The following is a 21,345-nucleotide window of genomic DNA, read 5'->3' on the forward strand; positions in this document are numbered from 1 at the left end:
AGTACAGCATGGAGAATATGGCCACTGATTGTGTAACACCTTTCTATGTTGACAGATAGTGACTGCATTACTGGGGGTGAGGATATAATGTGGGTAACTGTGAAACTGCTGTGTTGCATCTTGAAACCAGTATGAGATTGTGCATCAACTATACTTAATAAAAAAATTATGTTCAATATTTTTGAAAAGTGGTAAAATGGGCCAATTGATAGAAAAATATAGCATATTAAAATCACATTTAAAAAGCCTGAACAGTCTGCAACAATTAACTTGGATCAGAAATATAAGAACTAAGAAAACTCCATGCTTTGATGCCTTCACCAATGAGTTGTGTCAAGTGTTTAAGGAAGAATGGTATAAATTATGAATTCTTTCAGAGAATAGAAGAGAGCTAGATTCCAATTCATTTTATCAGGCTATCAACACTTTGATGCCAAAACTGGACAAAGACAATATAAGGGGAAAATTATAATTACTGATAAACATATATGCAAAAGTACTACACACAATGCAACAAAATACAAATACAGGATACTATGTCATGACTACGTTGTATTTATCCCAGGAATACTAGCTTGGTTTAATGTTCAAAAATCAGTATATATTGCCACATAAATTAGATTAAAGGGAAAAAAATACAGATCATGTCAAATAATGCAGAAAAAGTATTTGATGGAACTCAGTATTTTATTCAGTGCAAGATTCACACAAGCAGATTAATGTAAAAAATAACAGTACATACAAAAAAGCTTTTTATAAAATTCAACATCTTTTCATGTTATTAACTCTTACCATGGATTAGAAGATAATTTCCTTGAACCAATAAAAGGTGTCTACAAAAATCCCACAGCAAACATTAATTAAATGAAATAGAAGTATTCCCTTTAAAATCAAGAAGAAGATGAGAATGTCTGCATGTATTCAACATTGTACTGCAATTCAGCACAACGAGGCAAGGAAAATAAAAGGCATAAGGAAGAGACAACTCACTATTGTCAGATCATACACTTGTGTATATAGAAACCCCAAATCATCTATAACATTAGAATTAAGAGTTTAAGATTTAAGTTTTTCTGAACACTAGCAACAGAATTAGAAAAATGAAAATAAACCACTTCAAACAAAGCTAGAAATGTGAGTCCTAGAAATCTCTCAAGAGTTTGCAAGACTCTTGCAGAAGAATAAAAAGTTATATTGAAAGAGGCTTTAAAGAAAACCTAAGTAAATGGAGAGAGGGAGTATGTTGATAGATTGAGAGAGTGTCACAAAGATGTCAGTTCTGCAATAGATAAATTGATTTGGAACTTGGCAATCTGATTCTTAAATTTAGTGGAGCAAGGAACCAAGACAGCCAAAAAAAAACACCCTTGTATCAGCTTAGATATTCAAATGGACTGTGCCGTCTGGATGCCAAATGTGAAAGAGAATGAGAAGGAGCAGGATTAGGCAGGGAAAGCCTTCAGGCTCTGATACAGACAGGTCTGACACCTGTACATGAAGGAAGGAAGGAAGAGCGATGGGCAGGAAGAACTTGAGAGTGGCTGTGCTTGTTTCCTGCCTAGCTGGTTATCCATTAGCCCTGTGGGAAGACGACTGCCTTGGCTCAAATGCTGCAGCAGATCCAGGAGATGCTTTAGCTAGAGGCTGTCAACCAGTTTCACCGCCTGTGCCAGATTTGCTCTCAAAGGAACATCTGAGCAGTGCACATCAAAGGCTGCTCTCTGTTCTCAAAGGGATGTTCTAAGCAGGGTACTAAGATTTATTGTGAATATAGGCAGAGAGACCTGCCCTATTATATGGAAAGATATTGTGTAGATAAAGTAAGTTAGATGGTGTGTTACTGGTACAAGGATAAACAATTAGAACATAGAGCTCCAGACAAACCCACCCAGGTATGGAGCTTAGTATATGTTTGAAGTAGCAAATCATTGTGGAAAGCATGGATACATATGGAGAAGATGAAATGATCTTAATATATGTATATAGTTTTAAATCCATTCCAGAGTTAAAGATATACATGTGAAAGCAAAACATTAAACACTACATAAGACTATATGAGAATATATTTATGATCTTGGAGTAGGGGCATACTACGGACAGACACAGAAAGCAGTAATTGTAATAGAAAATACAAATTTGACCACATTAAAAGCTTGACTTTTATTCATCAAAAGATACCATAAACAAAGTGAAAAGCTACAAACCAAAAGTATATTCACAATCCATGCAAACATGTTTAATATCCAAAGCAAATGATATATAATTACATATGTACGCACATGAATGTTTTTTCTATTAATTTTTCCAATACATAGTACTGTGTGTACATAAGGTGTATACACAAATTAGCAAGGAAAAATTAGAAAAATGGGCAAAACATTTGGAAGCATTTCAAAGGAGAGACAGGAGTGTTCAAAAAACATGAGATCAGATTCAGTCTCATTGGTAATTGGAGATACAAATTAAGATCTCAAAAAGGTGTCACTTCATACACACTTGGATGACAGACTAAAAGGCTGACAACACCAAGCACTGAAGAAGATGTGCAACAAAAAGCTCTAATTTGGTGCTGGCAGGAATGTAAACTGAGTGGTCTAGTACATGGTAAACTAATTTGGTATTTTTTTATAAAGTTAAAACACACACATACCCTTTAGTATATGTCCTTCTTTCAACTCTTGCTTATATGCATCAGAGGAGTTCTATGAATATATTAGCATTGTTAATAACAGCAAAAGCCAGAATCAACTGAAACATCCATTCGCTATAGAATGGATAAACAAATAGTGGTATATTCATAGTATGAAACACTCAACAGCATTGAAAATGAAGGCACATGCAAGATGCATAAAGATTAGGTAAGTCTTAACATTGTTGAATTTTCTAGAAAATACTGCCCAAGAGTATGTTCAATATAATACCTTGTTTTTGATAGCTTTATGGAAATACAATTCATATACTATATAATTCTCTCATTTAAAATATGCTCTTTGGTGGTTTTAATATGTTTAAAGTTGTGCAACTTTACTTTTCATCACCCCCAAAAGAAACCCTACATCCCTCTCTCCGCAGCCCCTGGCAACCGCCGATCTACCTTCTGTCTGTGCATTTCCCCGTGGTGGGCATCTCACAATGGAAACGCACTGCTCGTCCTTTTGTGACGCTTCGTCCCCATAGCTTGTTTTCAGCGTGCATCCAGGGCGCATCACGTGTCAGTACTTCACCATTTATTGCCATGTAACACTCCATTGTGGGACATACCACTTCTCAAAAATCCATTCATCAGTCGGTCATTTGGGTTGTTTCCAATTTGGGGCTATTATAAATAATGCTATGAATACATAGAGGGTTTTATGTGGAAATTCTTAAGGGTCAATGACAAGCAAAACTAACCATAGGGCACAATTAGAAGGAAAAGGAAGCGGTCAGCATAAGATTGGGGACGTTGAGGCAGCGCACTGACGACATATTGTTAACATGCCTCATGACTCATCATAGGTTACCACGATCATAACACAAACACGTGAATAGGATGCTCTGGCCTCAACATTTTGTAGAGGTTTGTTGGTCAGATGAGGGAAGGATGCTGGCCTCTAAAATCTGCAAGTCAGTTTCAGTTTCTTACGGAGATGTGGGTTCTTCTCATTTCTATAAATTCGTCTGAGCTCCTGCTTTCCAAGTGTGTTCAGTTCTTCAGCATTTTTTGAGATCTGATGGTGCATCAGCCTGTTTGGGCTGACTGCTTAGGTGAGGCTGTTTTAATGGGGTCCACAGACCTACTGCCATCCCCCACCTGTCCAGCTTTAAAAACTATGTTGCATCCTCCCCCTCTCCTTATCTTGGTGGGCTTTTACGTTGTCACCCTTTTCTGTCATCTTAGTTGGATTTCAGGAGGAATTAGAGGTAAATGGGTGTGTTCAACCACAGTGGTTATCCAGAAATTCTATGTCGGCTGAGTCCGGGTTTTCTATTACTTGGAGCTAAGAGCATCCTGGTCTGACATGCTACCAATAGTATTTTCCCACAGAAACAGTCTACAACATGATAGTTAATGGCTACACAGCATTTCCTCTTATAAACAGGTAATTAACCAGTCATTCTTGAAAATTTAAGTGGTTTCCAATTTCCTGATTATTTTTAAAAAATAGAATATGATGTAGATTTGCTACTTTTTCATGTTACCAAATGCCTCAAGATTTATACCAACTTCTGCCCTCAGTGGAGGAGAATATCATTATCTTCACACCCATAAAAACAGGCAGTACCTTATTTACATCTTATTCTTTATTTTCTAATTGTATTCATTTGAAAAAATTTCAGAAAGATAAAATCGAGATAAGCCCCACTATCTAGAGCTCTCTTGCCTGTTCTCTGTACATGTCTTTGAGACATTGTATTTGAGACTGTTTTGGCCCTCTGTTTTGCCGTATTAGGTTTTCCTCACTGTACGTACTTTTTGTCCTTTGTTTACCTAACAAGGTGCTGTTGCCACCTCTCCACATCAATCATCAATGTATATCAATCTAATCATTTTCAAAGCTCTGTACACCGTGGCTTGCTTTACTCACCCCTATTGATCAACATTTAGATTGTTTATATTTTTTTCTAAAACCTTGTGCGTATAGCTCTGTAATTGTCTATTTCTTTCCTTTAGATAAATAAAGAGGTACTGTTGGGGTACAGGGTGTTTTTGAGTTGTCAGTACATTAATATGCACTGCTGAAAGATGTAGGAAAAAGCAGAACCGATGATACAAGTAGGGCTTTGGCGGTACTGTTTGATCTCCTGCATAATTAAATTCCAGACTTATAACTTGTATAAATTAATGAATTTACATTTTGCCTAGTCCAGCAAAACTTTTAATCTGTAATTTCAAACTCCTGATAAACTAAAGACAGAGACACTTGACTGTACCTATATTAGTATTTAAGTAACATGAAATTCAGATTTCAGCCATCATGGAAAATGAAAAAATGCTAGATTCATGTGAATAATAATAAATCATTCAAAATTTAGGAAGTTTGCATCTGTTTTAGGTAGATATGTCTAAATAAGAATATGGGTTAATATTTAGAGTATGCTTAGCCTGATGTATTACATTGAATACGAAGTCTTGAATTGGCATGAATTAACATATATGTCCTTAAATATTTGCAAAATTGTATTTTATATGAGCCTGTAATAAATGACCATATTACAATTCGGTAGCTAAGAAGTGTAGGGAGAGTTGCCATGGGAACCTTAATGTGATCTTCCCTTGCTTTCATTTAAATTTCATTTTTAATATTGCATTAACATTTTTGCATTTAATGGATAGATATTTGAATTAATATTGAAGTGCTCTCTCTAATATAAATAAAATATAAGAAATGAAAATGTGATTTTTCTTCCAATGAGCAAGTGAACATACAATCCAAGATCTTGTAGAAATAACAGCACTTGAATTTTAAATTATTACATTTCATTAATTTATTTGGAAATTTCTTAAAGGATCCCTCTTAAAAGATTAAGAAATATTTATGGATAGTCACATAATTCATGTCTTTACATTTCAAATATAGTCAAGAATTTCCTGAAGGCTATTTGGGAGCAATTTACTTCACTGGGCCTTAGTTTCTTTTTCTGTATTTTTCTGAGTAGATGACCTGTGTGTCCTCTCCTACCTCTAAAGGCCCCTTTCTGTGTAGGTTGATAGACTCCATCTGGCTTAAAATACTAACTATATTACCAAGTACAGATTTGTCTATGTAAGTTCATTGTGTGTCACAACCCTTCAGGGACCGAAGCAACACGCCCAAGGTCTTGATTCTTCTCTAGGCTTTATTGTCTAATCTCTCGCGGCGGTTACAGCAGTTGTCGGGAAGCTTTTCTCCCTCCCGGCGGGCTCCCTTATATTCAGTCACCCAACCAATCCGGGACAGTATCATGTGTGACCTTTAAGCGGATAGGTGTCACGTGCCACTCTAAGCGGGCAGCACGAGCTGTGCACGGGTACGGAAGTCTGCTGGGCCAATCCCCAACAGGGGAGAGGGGAAAGGGTGTTGAGCAGGAAATGGGCGCCATCTTCCCCAGCTGGTGACGAGGCTAAAATACCAGGTCTTAGAACTACCACTGGGCAAGGGAGCTGTGATGGATCAGCCCCGGGACCGGACCGAGCCCTGGCCAGGGGCCCGGCCCTCACATCTCCCCCTTCTTTGTTTGACATAATGCGTGGCCTTTGGATCATGCCTGTCTTAGGTTGCCCAGAGTCTGCAGCATTCTTACCCATCCTCAGGCGGCAGACAGCTCTGGTCTGTGCCCTGTCTTAGGTTGATATGCGCAGCTCCAGATCTTACCCGTCTCTGGCTACTGATCTAACATCTGAAGCCATATATTTGGGGAGATGCCTTCTTCCAGGGCAGCCATCGCTTGCAACAGCACTCGTCTATCCTGTAATTGCTGCCGCCGCACAGAGCAAATTGCCCTGCCAAGGAGCAGCAGTCCAGCGATCACAATCACACCCATAACTCCCACCCCGGACCAAGCCTTTATAGCATCAAACACTGTCATAGCTGATTGAGACATGGAGATAACATTAACAGTGTTAGAGCTAACATTCATGATTTCTAATCTTAGCTGCACGGTAAGCTCCTCGAGTTCGCTAGACCAGTTTGTGTTCAGCAAGTGTCCCAGCTGTCGGGATAGGTTTGCAGCCCGAGAGAAGTTGTTGAACGGAATGCTGGAAACACACAGTCCAGTGTAGGAACTGACACAGTCCAAATGCCATGTCTGACCGAGCAAATCCAGTTGTTCCTGGAGAAGGTCCATGCACTGGTTCACCAAGACTATACCGTTCTTCAAGTGTGTATTAATAAGGTTTTGCTGTGTCAGCGCAGAAGCGGTATCTTGCGACAGGCTGTTCAAAGTCTCTGCTGATAGGTTACTCAGGGGCAGTGGCAGTGGCCATGCCTTTACTACTCCCCATAGCTGTCTCTGCTCGGGTCTCGCTGGTGGCAGGGTCCACCCTAGGATCGTGAGCGCTATCAGCATCAGCATTCTGTTCTTCCGTCCTCGAGTTTTCCACTCGCCTCACGTATCGCTCCGGTACCCAGATAGGTTGGTGTTGGCCCTGTGGGAACCAGATAAGTACTGGGTCCGGGCCTTTCCAGTTACCTTCCAGCACGTCTTTCCACAGTACTTTGGGTTTCCTGTCAGGGTCGGCAGACTGACTGTGTCTTTCAGCCGCACTCTGGCTGTTTATGTCCAATGTCAAAAAATTTAATATAAATAGGATGATATTAAGTTTATCTTTAGGGGATTTGTAGTCTGCCCCTATTCCCCCTTTTTGTTTTATTAGACTAGGGAGCACTATGAAGGCAATTGGTTTGGAGTAATCAATCCGCTCGACTTGCGCTAACTGCAAGCGTGACTGAACCAATATTATAGCTTTTCTCGCCTCTTCAGTGAGTGATCGAGGGGAGGCCAGATCAGGTTCTCCCCTCAGGAGGTCATATAAGGGACTTAGCTCTTCATTGGTGAGTTTCAAATATGGACGAACCCAATTAATGTCTCCCAGTAGTTTTTGAAAATCATTTAGAGTTTTCAGGTGATCTGTCCTTATGGTTACCTTTAATGGCCTGGCCATTGTGTTTCCCAATCTCATTCCTAAATATTCCTTTACTTTGGATGTTTGGATCTTTTCAGGGGCTATTTTAAGGTTCCACTCCTCAAAATGTTCCTACAGGAAACAGAGAGCCAACTCCAGTTGTCTCTCCTCTTCACTGCACAGCAAAATGTCATTCATATAGTGATAGATGATTATGAGGGGAAACTGTTTCCTGACAGTTTGTAAGGCCTTCTTTACATACATCTGACACATGGTGGGGCTATTAGCCATGCCCTGTGGCAATACTATCCACTCATATCGCTCATCGGGACAACTATGATTCACTGCTGGCACGGTAAAGGCAAACCTTTGACAGTCTCTGGGGTGAAGCGGGATGGAGAAGAAACAGTCTTTGATATCTATCACTATTGAATTCCATCCCCTGGGCAGGGCCACAGGGAGAGGAAGGCCTAATTGTACAGGTCCCATAAGCTCCATCTGTCTGTTCACTGCCCTGAGATTATAGAGTAATCTCCACTTGCCAGACTTTTTCCTAATTACAAAATTAGGTGTGTTCCATGGCGAGGTAGAGGGCTGGAGGTGACCAGCTGCTATCTGTTCTTGTACTAAAGTGTGGGCTGCTTCCTTCTTTTCTTTGGTGAGGGGCCACTGAGGTACCCACACGGGCCTTTTTGACTGCATTGTTATTTCTATAGGCTGTTTTCCCTCAGTGGCCCCGAAGAAAAACCCAATCCTGGTCCTCCGAGCCCTTTGGGCGGTCTCCCTGCTAAAAGGATTGGTTGTTCTTTCCCTTGGAGATCCTTCCCTAGTCCTCTAGTGCCCACGTACCCCTGTTTTTTCATTATGGCATTAGACTGCTCACTGTAAAAAGTCTCTGTGGTTAGTTTAAAACTCATTTGTGTTAACACATCTCGTCCCCATAGGGACATAGGTATTTTTAGGATGTATGGTTGAATAACACCGTGATGCCCCTCTAAGTCCTTCCATGGCAGCGTGGCTGCACTGTACATTGGTGCCTGGGCTATCCCCAGACCTCTCAGTGTTTGTGCAGCTCGATTCAGAGGCCAGTCTTTAGGCCACTCTTCTTCCCTGATGATGCTGCGATCTGCCCCGGTATCTAACAGCCCCACAAACTCCCTGCCTCTAATTTGGATTACATACCTAGGCCGGTCCCCTAATTCTAGCCTGACACAAGCTAGTGGAGCCCCGGATGACCCAAAGCCGGAGGTCCCCCTTATGACCTGTCAAAATTGTCATGGTTACTGGGAAGCATGAGAATTTGAGCGATGCAGTCTCCTGGATTTATGGTGGAAATGCCTCGCGGGGAGGAGACCATCACCTTTACTATTCCCTCAAAATCTGGATCTATCACTCCAGGATGGACTATCAAGCCTGCTCTAGTGGTGGAACTGTGGCCTAAAAGGAGTCCCCCCCCCCCCCTTTAAGGGTCCCCTGTAATCGGACTCCACTACTTGAACTCCCATTTCTGGGGTCAGTACGAGGCAGGTGGTGGCACGGATGTCCAGTCCGGCACTCCCTGTTGTGGCTCTCCTTGGTTCTCCGCCTCCTTGTGAGTGCTCTGATCGGTCAGGTGATAATGTGTTCGGGGGATTTGCTGAATCACCCCATACATTTGCGGGCCCTGAGGTGTGGGGCCCCGCCTCCCGTTTTTTGGCTGCTGTGGAGGCAGTGGGCGTCCTTCTACATCGGCCACTGATCTACACTCATTTGCCCAATGGTTCCCTTTTCTGCACCTAGGGCACAGTCGAGGTTGCCTGATGGGTGCGGCATTACCTCCTGGTCCCCCTAGCTTGGGGCAGTCCCTCTTCAAGTGACCTGGCTGCTTACAATAGAAGCATGCCCCGGGAGGGGTGGCTCCACCGCGCGCATTGCGCAGTCCTTGAGTTATTGCAGCGGCCATCACTTGCCCTTGAACTACACTATTGTTTATGTCTCTACATACCTTAATATAGGTGTTTAAGTCTTTATTTTTCCATGGCCGAATGGCTTCCTTACACCATTTGTTTGCTTGCTCATATGCTAACTGTTTGACTAAGGGCATGGCTGTTTCTGCATCTCCAAAGATCCTACCGGCAGTTTGCATCAACCTCGCGAGAAAATCTGCATAGGGCTCATTAGGCCCCTGCAACACCTTAGAAAGCTGACCCTGTAGATCCCCTGTGCCTTGTAAGGTCTTCCAAGCTTTGACCGCGGCTGTGGACCGCGGGAGGGTAGTTGACCTGATTGTGCTGCCCTAAGTAGGGTCCAGAGCCCATTCTAAGAACCATGGGGCATGATTCTCTATAATGCCCTGGCAGTCTTCGTTTTCAAAGGGGTTCCATGAGCTCTAAGGAGCGCTTTCAGAGGTTCCTCGGCCCTAACCCTAGAGGCCTCCGTCCCCATCCTCTCTCTAAAGGGGCAAGTATCCCAGTTATGATTTAGATGGACTACGTCGCTAATTCTGCGAACCTTTTGATTTCGTCGCCACTCTGCGAACCTTTTGATTTCGTCGCCACTCTGCGAACCTTTTGATTTCGTCACCGCTCTGCGAACCTTCACTGGCGCCTCCTCATTCCATATATTATAATAAACAATGTCACAAACACTAACAGGACACACACACTACACATAAACACCCACCGCAACTGCCTGCTGTCTGCCCTGCCATGTATACTTTCAGTTTGCTCCCCGATCCACTCACCCTCCTCGGTTCCCTCTCCCGGTCTGGCCAGCCGACCGAACGGTGTCCAGCGACGTTCCTGAAGAGTTACAAGCTCTACGAAGAGTTACAAGCTCTACTTCATCGGCAGGCGCCAGGGTCAGCGGATCAGGTCGCGACAAGGTTTAGCGATTCCTGGGTTTCGGCGCCACTTGTCGCGACCCTTCAGGGACTGAAGCAACACGCCCAAGGTCTTGATTCTTCTCTAGGCTTTATTGTCTAATCTCTCGTGGCGGTTACAGCAGTTGTCGGGAAGCTCCTCTCCCTCCCGGCAGGCTCCCTTATATTCAGTCACCCAACCAATCCGGGACAGTATCATGCGTGACCTTTAAGCGGATAGGTGTCACGCGCCACTCTAAGGGGCAGCACGAGCTGTGCACGGTACGGAAGTCTGCTGGGCCAATCCCCAACAGGGGAGAGGGGAAAGGGTGGTGAGCAGGAAATGGGCGCCATCTTCTCCAGCTGGTGACGAGGCTAAAATATCAGGTCTTAGAACTACCACTGGGCAAGGGAGCTGCGGTGGGTCAGCCCCGGGACCGAGCCCTGGCCAGGGGCCCGGCCCTTACAATTGTGTAAAAATCTAACTTAGGCCAGAGATAGAGATTTTTTATTACAAAGGATTCTTGACTGTACAATATAATATTAACACCTAAGAGTATATATGAATAGTATGTTTAAAATTGAAATAAATGTATAAAGTCATGGACAACAGAATCTGTGACTGGAAGGAGCTCTTAGGTGTCAGGCGTCTTCAATTCCTTCTGATGCACTACAGGCAACTAGGTGTGTGACTACATGCAAGTTACATCAACTCTTATATATAAAAGAGCCTGACTTGGGATCACTGGGCTTCTTTTCTATTTACATACCCCCTAAGTGAAATTTGGAAAATTATGTATCATCTTACACCTTCTGAATTGAAATTCAGAGCCTTAATTCGTAAGTATAGGTATTACTAAAAGGTTTAGTTTCTAATATATTGACATTTAAAAAAAACATTAAATTTATCCAGTGAAATCTACATACTGTAGCAATTTGATGCCTATCATCCATTTTTAAAAATGCAAAAGTAGAGCTTGTATTACTGCTGTTTGATTCCCCCTCCTGGGTCTGTGTAAAGCAGTCTGATTCCTAGAGAGAGGAAGTAGAACGGTGGCTGCCAGAGCTGGGGGGAGGTGGGGGTGGGGATTGTTCGTGGGTCAGTTTCAGTTCCACGAGATGAAAAGCTCTGTAAATCAGTTGCACAGGAGGGTAAATGTGCTTTACTGAATTGCGCACTTAAAAATGGTTAAGACAGTAAATTTTATGTCATTTTTAAATTAAAAATAGATTTTAAAAAGTAAAGGTTGTATTGAAAAGGCTCAAGTTTTACATTATTCCTAGTTTGCTGAATTTGAATTTCCAGTCCCTTCCCCAACAGAATTTTAATCTAATCCAATTTACTTTTTATATTTGAAAGTCCTTTATTAACTTTTTTGGCCCAACCACACATGTCTGCAACAAAACTATGCATGTAAATCCAAGTATTAAGTATCTGAGTATTATAGTTATTAATAGAATATAGTTGGTCAAAACAATGTACATATCTCAAGTACTGATAAATAATGGTGACACAAAATAAAGTGTGTTGGAAATTCATTTCTGAATAAGATCTAAGTTAAATGTAAATGTAATGAGTTTATAGAGTAAATGGAATAATATAAATAAATGAGCAGAGTCAGTTGATCAGTAACGTCAGGGAGGAGACTTATCCCAGCTTAAAAATAAGTATGGATTTTTAAACCCAACTATCTAAAAGTTAATGGGAAGCTGTAAATAAGATTAACATAAAACATTAAAGTACCTTAAATATATGTTTTGTTCATTTGAGGTGTTAAAATTCATCTATCAGAAGCAAACATGGGAATTTTCATCCCTTTTCCTTAAAGTCATGCAAAATAAGTAACTGAGGCAAGTTGCATGACCCTACTAAGTTCTTTCTTATTGTCAAGAACTCTGAAAATATAGAGAAAATGCATTTTGTAGAAGATAGGCATTTCCCAAAATGATATACAAATCTTGAATATTTCAATCATTGGGTGGACAAATGCATAGGTCAATAGGTCACCAATACTTGCCATTTTATTGCTAGGATAAAGTAAGCCTCTCTGCCTTCAGTATTTTGAACTAATGCCTCTTTACTGACATGGTATTCTTCAGAAGTGATGCAATCTTCTAAATAGTCAAAAATGTTATTAGGTCATAAAAGAACTGTTTTCTCCACTGACCCACTCTGTAAGATATCCCATCCTTCATTAGTAAGAGGGGAGGAAACATGAAACCTTGCTATGAAACCTTTACAGACCCAGTATTACAGATTGATCCCTCACGGCCCCCCACTTGCCTTTGTGTGTTTGTGTGTGTGTGTGTGTTTGTGTGTGGAGTCTTTAGAGTTTTCTATATATAGTATCATGTCCTCTCTAAATAGTGACAATTTTACTTCTTCCTTAACAATTTGGATGCCTTTTATTTCTTTTTCTTGCCTGTTTGCTGTGGTCAGGACTTCTAGAATTATGTTGAATAAAAGTGGTGAGAGTGGGCATCCTTGTCTTGTTCCTTGAGTATGATGTTACTTGGGTGTTTGTCATATATGCCCTTTATTATGTTTAGGTATGTTTCCTCTATACCTACTCTGTTGAGAGTTTTTATCATGAATGGATGCTGAATTTTGTCAAACGCTTTTTCTGAATCTGTTGGTGATGGTATTTATCCATCTTTTTGTTGATGTGGTGTATTGCATTAATTGAAGATGTTGAACCATCCTTGTACTCCTGGAATAAATCTCACTTGGTTGAGGTGAATGATCTTTTTAATGTATTTTTTTATTCAGTTTGCTAATATTTTGTTGAGGATTTTTGCATCCATGTTCATCAGGAATACTGGTCTGTAATTTTGTTTTGTTTTCTTTTTTTTGTTGCGTCTGTCTGGTTTTGGTATCAAGGTGATGCTGGCCTCATTGAATGAACTTAGAAGCTTCCCTTCCTCCTTGGTTTTTTGGAATAATAGTCTGAGAAGGGTAAGTATTAACTCTTCTTTAAATGTTTGGTAGAATTCTCCCATGAAGTGATCTGTTCCCGAAAGTTTTTTGATTACCGTTTTAATTTCATTGCTAGTAATTGATCTATTCAGATTTTCTATATCTTTCTGGTTCAGTATTGGGTGATTGCATATTTCTAGGAAATTATCCATTTCTTCTAGGTTGTCCAATTTGTTCACATATAGTTTTCATAGTGGTCTCTTATAATTGTCTGTATTTTTGTGGTGTCTGTTGTAATTTCTCCACTTTCTTTTCTGATTTTATTTGAGACCTCTCTTTTTCTCTTGATAAGTTTAGCTGAAGGTTTATCAATTTTGTTTGTATTTTCAAAGAACCTACTCTTAATTTCATTGATTCTTTGTATTGCTTTTTTTTGTCTCTGTTTCATATATTTCTGCTCTGATCTTTCTTCTTTTTCTCCTTCTACTAAACTTGAGCCTTGTTTGTTCTTTTTCTAGTTCCTTTAGGTGTAGGGTTAGATAGGCCTGTAATGCTATAAATGTCCCTCCTAAAAATGTCCTTTTGCTGCATCCCAAAGATTTCACATTGTGTTTCTATTTTCATTATTATCGAAGTTTTTTAAAATTTCCTTTTCAATTTCTTCATTGACCCTTTGCTTGTTTAGTAGTGTGCTGTTTAGCCTCCACAGGTTTTTTTCCAAATTTTTCCTGTTTCATACTGCTATGGTCAGAAAAGATGCTTGGGATGATATCAATCCTAAATTTATTAAGACTTGTTTTGTGGCCTAACAGTGAACTCTCCTGGAGAATGTTCCATGTGCACTAAAATGAATGAGTATTCTGTAATTTCTGGATGTAATGTTCTGTATATAGCTATTACATCCATTTGGTCTAATATGTTCTGTTTCCTTATTAATTTAAATGCCACAGTTTCCTTATTAATTTTCTGTCTGGATGAACAATCCATTGATGTGGGGTGCTAAAGTCCCCTATTATTATTATTATTACTGTCAATTACTTCCTTTATATTTCTTAATATTTGCTTCATGTATTTAGATTCTTGTCTTTTGGGTACACAGATATTTACAATTGTTATTTCTCCTTGCTGGATTTAACCCTTAATCATTATATAATATCCTTGTCTCTTTTTAAGTCTTTATTTTAAAATATATTTTGTCTCAGTACTGCTACCCCAGCTTTTTGTTTGTCTGTCTGTTTTCCATTTGCATGGAACCTTTTCCATCCCTTCAGTTTCAGTCTGTGTGTGTCTTTAGGTCTGAAGTGAGTCTATTGTGGGCAGCACAAAAATGGGTCTTGCTTTAAAACAAAATTTTTTTTGTATCGTTAATATACAATTAAATGAGCAACATTCTGGTTACTCGATTCCCCCCAACATCAATTCCACACCACATACGCCTGTACAGTCACTGTCCATCAGTGTAGTAAAATGCTATAGAATCAGTACTTGTCTTCTCTGTGCTCTACTGCCTTCCCTGTGCCCCCTTGCTACATTATGAGTGCTAATCATAATACCCCTTATTCCCCTTCTCCCTCCCTTCCCACCCCACACCCCCTAGATCCTTTCCCTTTGGTAACTGTTAGTCCATTCTTGGGTTCTGTGGGTCTGCTGCTGTTTTGTTCCTTCAGTTTTTCTATGTTCTTATGCTCCACAGATGAGTGAAATCATTTGGTACTTATCTTTCTCTGCCTGGCTTATTTCACTGAGCATAATACCCTGTAGCTCCATCCATGTTGTTGCAAATGGTAGGATTTGTTTTCTTCTTATGGCTGAATAATATTCCATTGTGTATATATAACACATCTTCTTTATCTATTCATCTACTGATGGACACTTAGGTTGCTTTCATATCTTGGCTATTGTAAATAGTCCTGCAATAACATAGGGGTGCATCTGTCTTTTTGAGACTGGGCTGCTGCATTCTTAGGGTAAATTCCTAGGAGTGGAATTCCTGGGTCACATGGTATTTCTATTTTGAGTTTTTGAGGAACCTCCATACTGCTTTCTACAATGGCTGAACTAATTTACATTCCCACCAGCAATGTAGGAGTAGGAGTGTTCCCCTTTCTCTGCACCCTCTCCAGCATTTGTTGTTCCTGTTCTTTTCTATGTTTGCCATCCTAACTGGCATGAAGTCATATCTTATTTATTGTGGTTTTAATTTGCATTTCCCTGATAATTAGCAATGTGGAGCATATTTTCATGTGCCTCTTGGCCATGTGAATTTCTTCTTTGGAGAATTGTCTGTTCAGATCCTCTGCCCATTTTTTAATAGGGTTATTTGCTTTTTGGGTGTTGAGGCATACGAGTTCTTTATGTATTTTGGATGTTAAACCCTTGTCAGACATGTCATTTACAAATATATTCTCCCATACTGTAGGGTGCCTTTTGTTCTGCTGATAGTGTCCTTTGCTGTACAGAAGCTTTTTAGCATGATGTAGTCCCATTTGTTCATTTTTGCTTTTGTTTGCCTTGCCCAAGGAGATGCATACAGTAAAAAGTTGCTCATGTTTATATTCAGGAGATTTTTGCCTATGGTTTCTTCTAAGAGTTTTATTGTTTTAGGATTTACATTCAGGTCTTTGATCCATTCCAAGTTTACTTTTGTGTATGGAGTTAGACAATAATCCAGTTTCATTCTCTTGCATGTAGCTGTCCAGTTTTGCCAACAGCAGTTGTTGAAGAGGCTGTCATTTCCTCATTGTATATCCATGACTCCTTTATCATATATTAATTGACCATATATGCTTGGGATTATATCAGGGCTCTTTAGTCTGTTCCATTGGTCTATGGGTCTATTCTTGTGCCAGTACCAAATTGTCTTGATTACTGTGGCTTTGTAGTAGAGCTTGAAGTTGGGGAGCGTAATTCCCACCACTTTATTCTTCCTTCTCAGGATTACTTTGGCGATTCAAGGTCTTTTGTCGTTCCATATGCATTTTAGAATGATTTGCTCTAGTTTGTTGAAGCATGCTGTTAGTATTTTGATAGGGATTGAATGGAATCTGTAGATTGCTTTATGCAGAGTGTCCATTTTGACAATATTAATTCTTCCTATGCATGAGCACAGAATGTGTTTCCATTTACTGGTATCTTCTTTAATTTCTCTCATGAGTGTCTTGTAGTTTTCAGAGTATAGGTCTTTCACTTCCTTGGTTAGGTTTTTTCCTAGGTATTTTATTCTTTTTTATGCAATTATTAATGGAAATGTTTTCCTGATTTCTCTTTCTGCTAGTTCATCATTAGTATATAGGAATGCAACAGATTTCTGTGTATTAATTTTGTATCCTGTAACTTTGATGAATTCAGATATTGGATCTAGTAGTTTTGGAGTGGATTCTTTAGGATTTTTTATATACAATATCATGTCATCTGCAAACAGGGACAGTTTGACTTCTTCCTTGCCAATATGGATGCCTTGTATTTCTTTGTGTTGTCTGATTGCTGTGGCTAGGACCTCCAGAACTATGTTGAATAAAAGTGGAGAGAGTGGACATCCTTGTCTTGTTCCCAATCTTAAAGGAAGAGCTTTCAGCTTCTTGCTGTTAAGTATAATGTTGTCTGTGGGTTTGTCATAGCCTTTATTATGTTGAGCTACTTGCCCTCTATACCCATTTTGTTGAGAGTTTTTGTCATGAATGGATGTTGAATTTTGTCAAATGCTTTTTCTGCATCTATGGAGATGATCATGTCATTTTTGTCCTTCTTTTTGTTGATTTGGTGGAAAATGTTGATGGATTTTCAAATGTTGTACCATCCTTGCATCCCTGGGATGAATCCCACTTGATTGTGGTGCATGATCCTCTTAACATATTTTTAAATTCGGTTTGCTAATATTTTGTTGAGTATTTTTGCATCTATGTTCATCAGGGATATTGGTCTGTAATTTTCTTTTTTTGTGGTGTCTTGGCTGGTTTTGGTATTAGAGTGAAGTTAGCTTCATAGAATGAGTTTGGGAGTTTTCCCTCCTCTTCTATTTTTTGGGAAACTTTAAGGAGGATGAATATTAGGTCTTCACTAAATGTTTGATAGAATTCATCAGTGAAACAATGTCATTCAGGAGTTTTGTTCTTAGGTAGTTTTTTTTATTACCAATTCAATTTCTTTGCTGTATTTCTTCTATTCAGAGTTTCTGTTTCTTCCTGGGTCAGCCTTGGAAGGTTGTGTTTGTGTAGAAAGTTGTCCATTTCTTCTAGGTTATCCAATTTGTTAGCATATAATTTTTCATAGTATTCTCTACTAATTCTTTGTATTTCTGTGGTGTCTGTAGTGATTTCTTCTTTCTCATTTCTGATTCTGTGTATGTGTGTAGACTCTCTTTTTTTTTTGATAAGTCTGGCTAGGAATTTATCTATTTTATTTTCTTGAAGAATCAGCTCCTGCTTTCATTGATTCTTTCTATTGTTTTATTCTTCTCAATTTTACTTATTTCTGCTCTAATCGTTATTATGTGCCTCCTTCTACTGACTTTGGGCCTCATTTTTTCTTCCTTTCCTAGTTTTGTTAACTGTGAGTTTAGACTGTTTATTTGGGATTGTTCTTCTTTCCTTAGGTAGGCCTGTATTGCAATATATTTCCCTCTTTGCACAACCTTCCTGTGTCCGACAGATTTTGCATTCTTTGAATTATTGTCATTTGTCTCCATATATTGTTTGATCTTTGTTTTTATTTGGTCATTAATGCATTGATTGTTTAGGTGCATGTTATTAAACCTCCATGTGTTTGTGGGCTTTTTCGTGCCCTTTGTGTAATTTATTTCTAGTTTCATACCTTTGTAATCTGAGAAGCTAGTTAGTACAGTTTCAATCAATTGACTGAGGCTCTTTTTGTGGCCTAGTATATGATCTATTCTTGATAGTGTTCCATGTGCACTTGAGAAGAACGTGCTTTTGGATAGAGTGTTCTGTGGATGTCTCTTAGGTCCGTCTGTTCTAATATGTCATTCAGGGCCTCTGTATCTTTACTTATTTTCTGTCTGGTTGATCTTTCCTTCGGAGTGAGTGGTGTGTTGAAGTCTCCTAAAATGAGCACATTGAATTCCATTTCCCCCTTTAACTATGTTAGTATTTGTTTCACATATGTAGGTGCTCCTGTTTTGGTTGCATAGATATTTACAATACTTATATTCTCTTGTTTGACTGACCCTTTTATCATTATGTAATGTCCTTCTTTGTGTCTTGTTACTTTCTTTGTTTTGAAGTCTATTTTGTCTGATACAAATACTGTAACTCCTGCTTTTTTCTCCCTATTAGTTGCATGAAATATCTTTTTCCATCCCTTTACTTTCAGTCTGTGTATGTGTTTGGGTTTGAAGTGAGTGTCATGTAGGCAGCATACAGACAGGTACTGTTTTTTTATCCATTCAGCAACTCTATGTCTTTTGATTGGTGTATTCAGTCCATTTACATTTAGGGTGATTATTGATAGGTATGTACTTATTGCCATTGCAGGCTTTATATTCATGGTTACCAAAGGTTTAAGGGTAACCAGTTTACTGTCTCACAGTCTAATTTAACTCACTTAGTGTGCTATTACAAACACAACCTAATGGGTTTTTTTTTCCTCCTTTTTCTTCCTCCTCCATTCTTTGTATGTTGAGGTTCATATTCTGTACTCTTATATCCCTTGATTGACTTTGGGGGTAGTTTATTTGATTTTGCATCTGCTTAGTAATTAATTGTTCTATTTTCTGTGGTTTTATTTCCCATGGTGACAGCTATTTAGGCTTAGGAATACTTCTGTCTATAGCACTCCCTCTAAAATGCACTGTAGAGGTGGTTTATAGGAGGTAAATTCTCTCAGATTTGCTCATTGGAAAATTGTTTAATCCCGCCTTCTAATTTAAAAATAATCTTGCTGGGTAGAGTATTCTTGGTTCAAGGCTCTTCTTTTTCTTTGCATTAAATATATCTTGCCACTCCCTTCTGGCCTGTAAGATTTTTGTTGAGTAATCTGATGATAGCCTGATAGGTGTTCCTTTGTATGTGATCTTTTTTCTCTATCTGCTTTTAAAAGTCTGTCATTATCCTTGATCTTTGCCATTTTAATTATTATGTGTCTTGATGTTGTCTTCCTTTGGTCCCTTGTGTTGGGAGATCTGTGCACCTCCATGGCTTGAGAGAGTATCTCCTTCCCCAGATTGGGCAAGTTTTCTGCAATTACGTCTTCAATGACACTTCTTATCCCTTTTTCTCTCTCTTCTTCTTCTGGTACCCCTATAATGCAAATGTTGTTCTGTTTGGATTGGTCACACAGTTCTCTCAATATTCTTTCATTTTTAGAGATCCTTTTTTCTCTCTGTGCCTCAGTTTCTTTGTATTCCTCCTCTCTAATTTCTATTCCATTTACCATCTCTTCTACTACATCTAGTCTGCTTTTCAATCCCTCCATTGCATGTTTCATTTCAGATATGGTATTTCTTAATGATTGAATCTCCATCTTAAATTCATTCCTGAGTTCTTGAATATTTTTCTGTACCTCCATGAGCATGTTTATGATTTTTATTTTGAACTCTCAGAAGATTGGTGCGTTCAGTTTCATTTGCCCCTTTTTCTGGGGTTTGTGAGATTTTGGTCTGAACCAGGTTCCTTTGACCTTTTATATTTCTGTGTGGTGCCCTCTAGTGCCCTGAAGCTACATTCTCTGGAGCTGCTCATCCCCTGGAGTGATGTTGGGGGTCGCAGGGGAGCGACACTAGTGCCTGTGGTGAGGAGAGAGCTGTTTCCTGATTCCTGCAGTGCCCATCTCCAGTGTCAGAGCCTCTGCACTTTGTGCCTCTAGCTGTTGTAGGCGTGTCTCTCTCTGGCTGGCCTGACACCAGCACAGTGACTGCTTGTTTGCAAGTCTGTGCTGTCATGCCAGGAGGAAGGCATAGCAGGCTGCGTGTCACAGTGGGGGCCTCATAGCTGAGTGGGCAGCCAGGGTGATGGAGTGCCTGAAGCTCCTCAAAGTTCCCAACCTGCTGGGCAGAGCGCACCCAGACAACCTTGTTCACTTATCCTTGTCTGATGCAGCAAGTCCATGCAAACTCCGCCCCATCAGGAGACCTCTAGCTGCTAGGAAGACTCTCAGACTGCCCAGATTTCCTTTGTCCCAGAGCAGCTGGATGTGGATACCCATCCTCCACAAATGGCCAGACTCTCAGTCTCTCAAGAACTCTGCCTGTCCCAGCTCCCCAACCCCACCAACCTGCAGAGCACCACACAATGTAGGTTTGTGCTCCAAAGCAGATCTCCAGGGTGGGTGTTCAGCAGTTCCAGGCTTCCATCCTGCTTCATTTCTCTTCCTCCTGCCAGTGAGCTGGGGAGGAGGAAGGGCTTTGGTCCTGCCAGATCAAGGCTTTGGTACGTTACCCTGTTTCGTGAGGTCTGCTCTGTTCTCCAGGTGTATTCAGTCTAGTGTAGCCTTCTTTCCTGTTGCTGTTTTAGGGTTAGTTGTATTAATTATATTTTCGTTCTGTATGTGGTTTTGGGAGGAGTTTTTTGTCTCACCTCTCATGCCGCCATCTTGAATCAATGGGGTCTTGCTTTTTTATCCATTCGGTCACCCTATGTCTTTGGTTTGAGCATTTAGTCCATTCATATTTTAGAAATTATAATAAGTATGTTCTTATCACCATTTTGTTACACATTTTCTGCTTGTTTTTGTCAATTTTCTCTGGTCCTTTCTTGCTCTCTTCCTTGTGCATGATAACTTTTCTTAGTTGTATTCCTTTCTCTTAATTTTTTGTCTGTTACATGTTTTTGGTTTGCGGTTACCAGGTGGTTCATATATAAAATCACACTTGTGAAATAGTCTATGCTAAGGTGGTAGTCACTTAAATTTGGGCACATTCTAATACCACTACGTTTTTCACTCTCTGCCTCCACATTTTATGTATATGATGTCTTCCTTAACATCTTTTATTTAATGATTTCCTTAAATAGTTTTTAAAAGTAGTTAATTTTACAACTTTTGTTTTTTAAC

The 21,345-nt window shown here is 39.8% G+C and overlaps 1 protein-coding gene across 4 annotated transcripts in view; it reads left to right on the forward strand.

Annotated features, from left to right (window-relative positions):
• XRCC2 (X-ray repair cross complementing 2) overlaps positions 1-21,345 on the forward strand; it is a 184,371-nt gene that overhangs the window by 28,544 nt on the left and 134,482 nt on the right. For all 4 annotated transcript variants that reach the window (XM_073238182.1, XM_073238183.1, XM_073238179.1 and 1 more), the window contains exon 2: positions 13,306-13,380. In XM_073238182.1, coding sequence (XP_073094283.1) covers positions 13,306-13,380 — 75 coding nt within the window. The remainder of the gene's footprint in view (positions 1-13,305; positions 13,381-21,345) is intronic.

This window comes from Manis javanica, chromosome 6 (genome assembly GCF_040802235.1).
Source record: "Manis javanica isolate MJ-LG chromosome 6, MJ_LKY, whole genome shotgun sequence".
NCBI classification, from domain to species: Eukaryota; Metazoa; Chordata; class Mammalia; order Pholidota; family Manidae; genus Manis; species Manis javanica.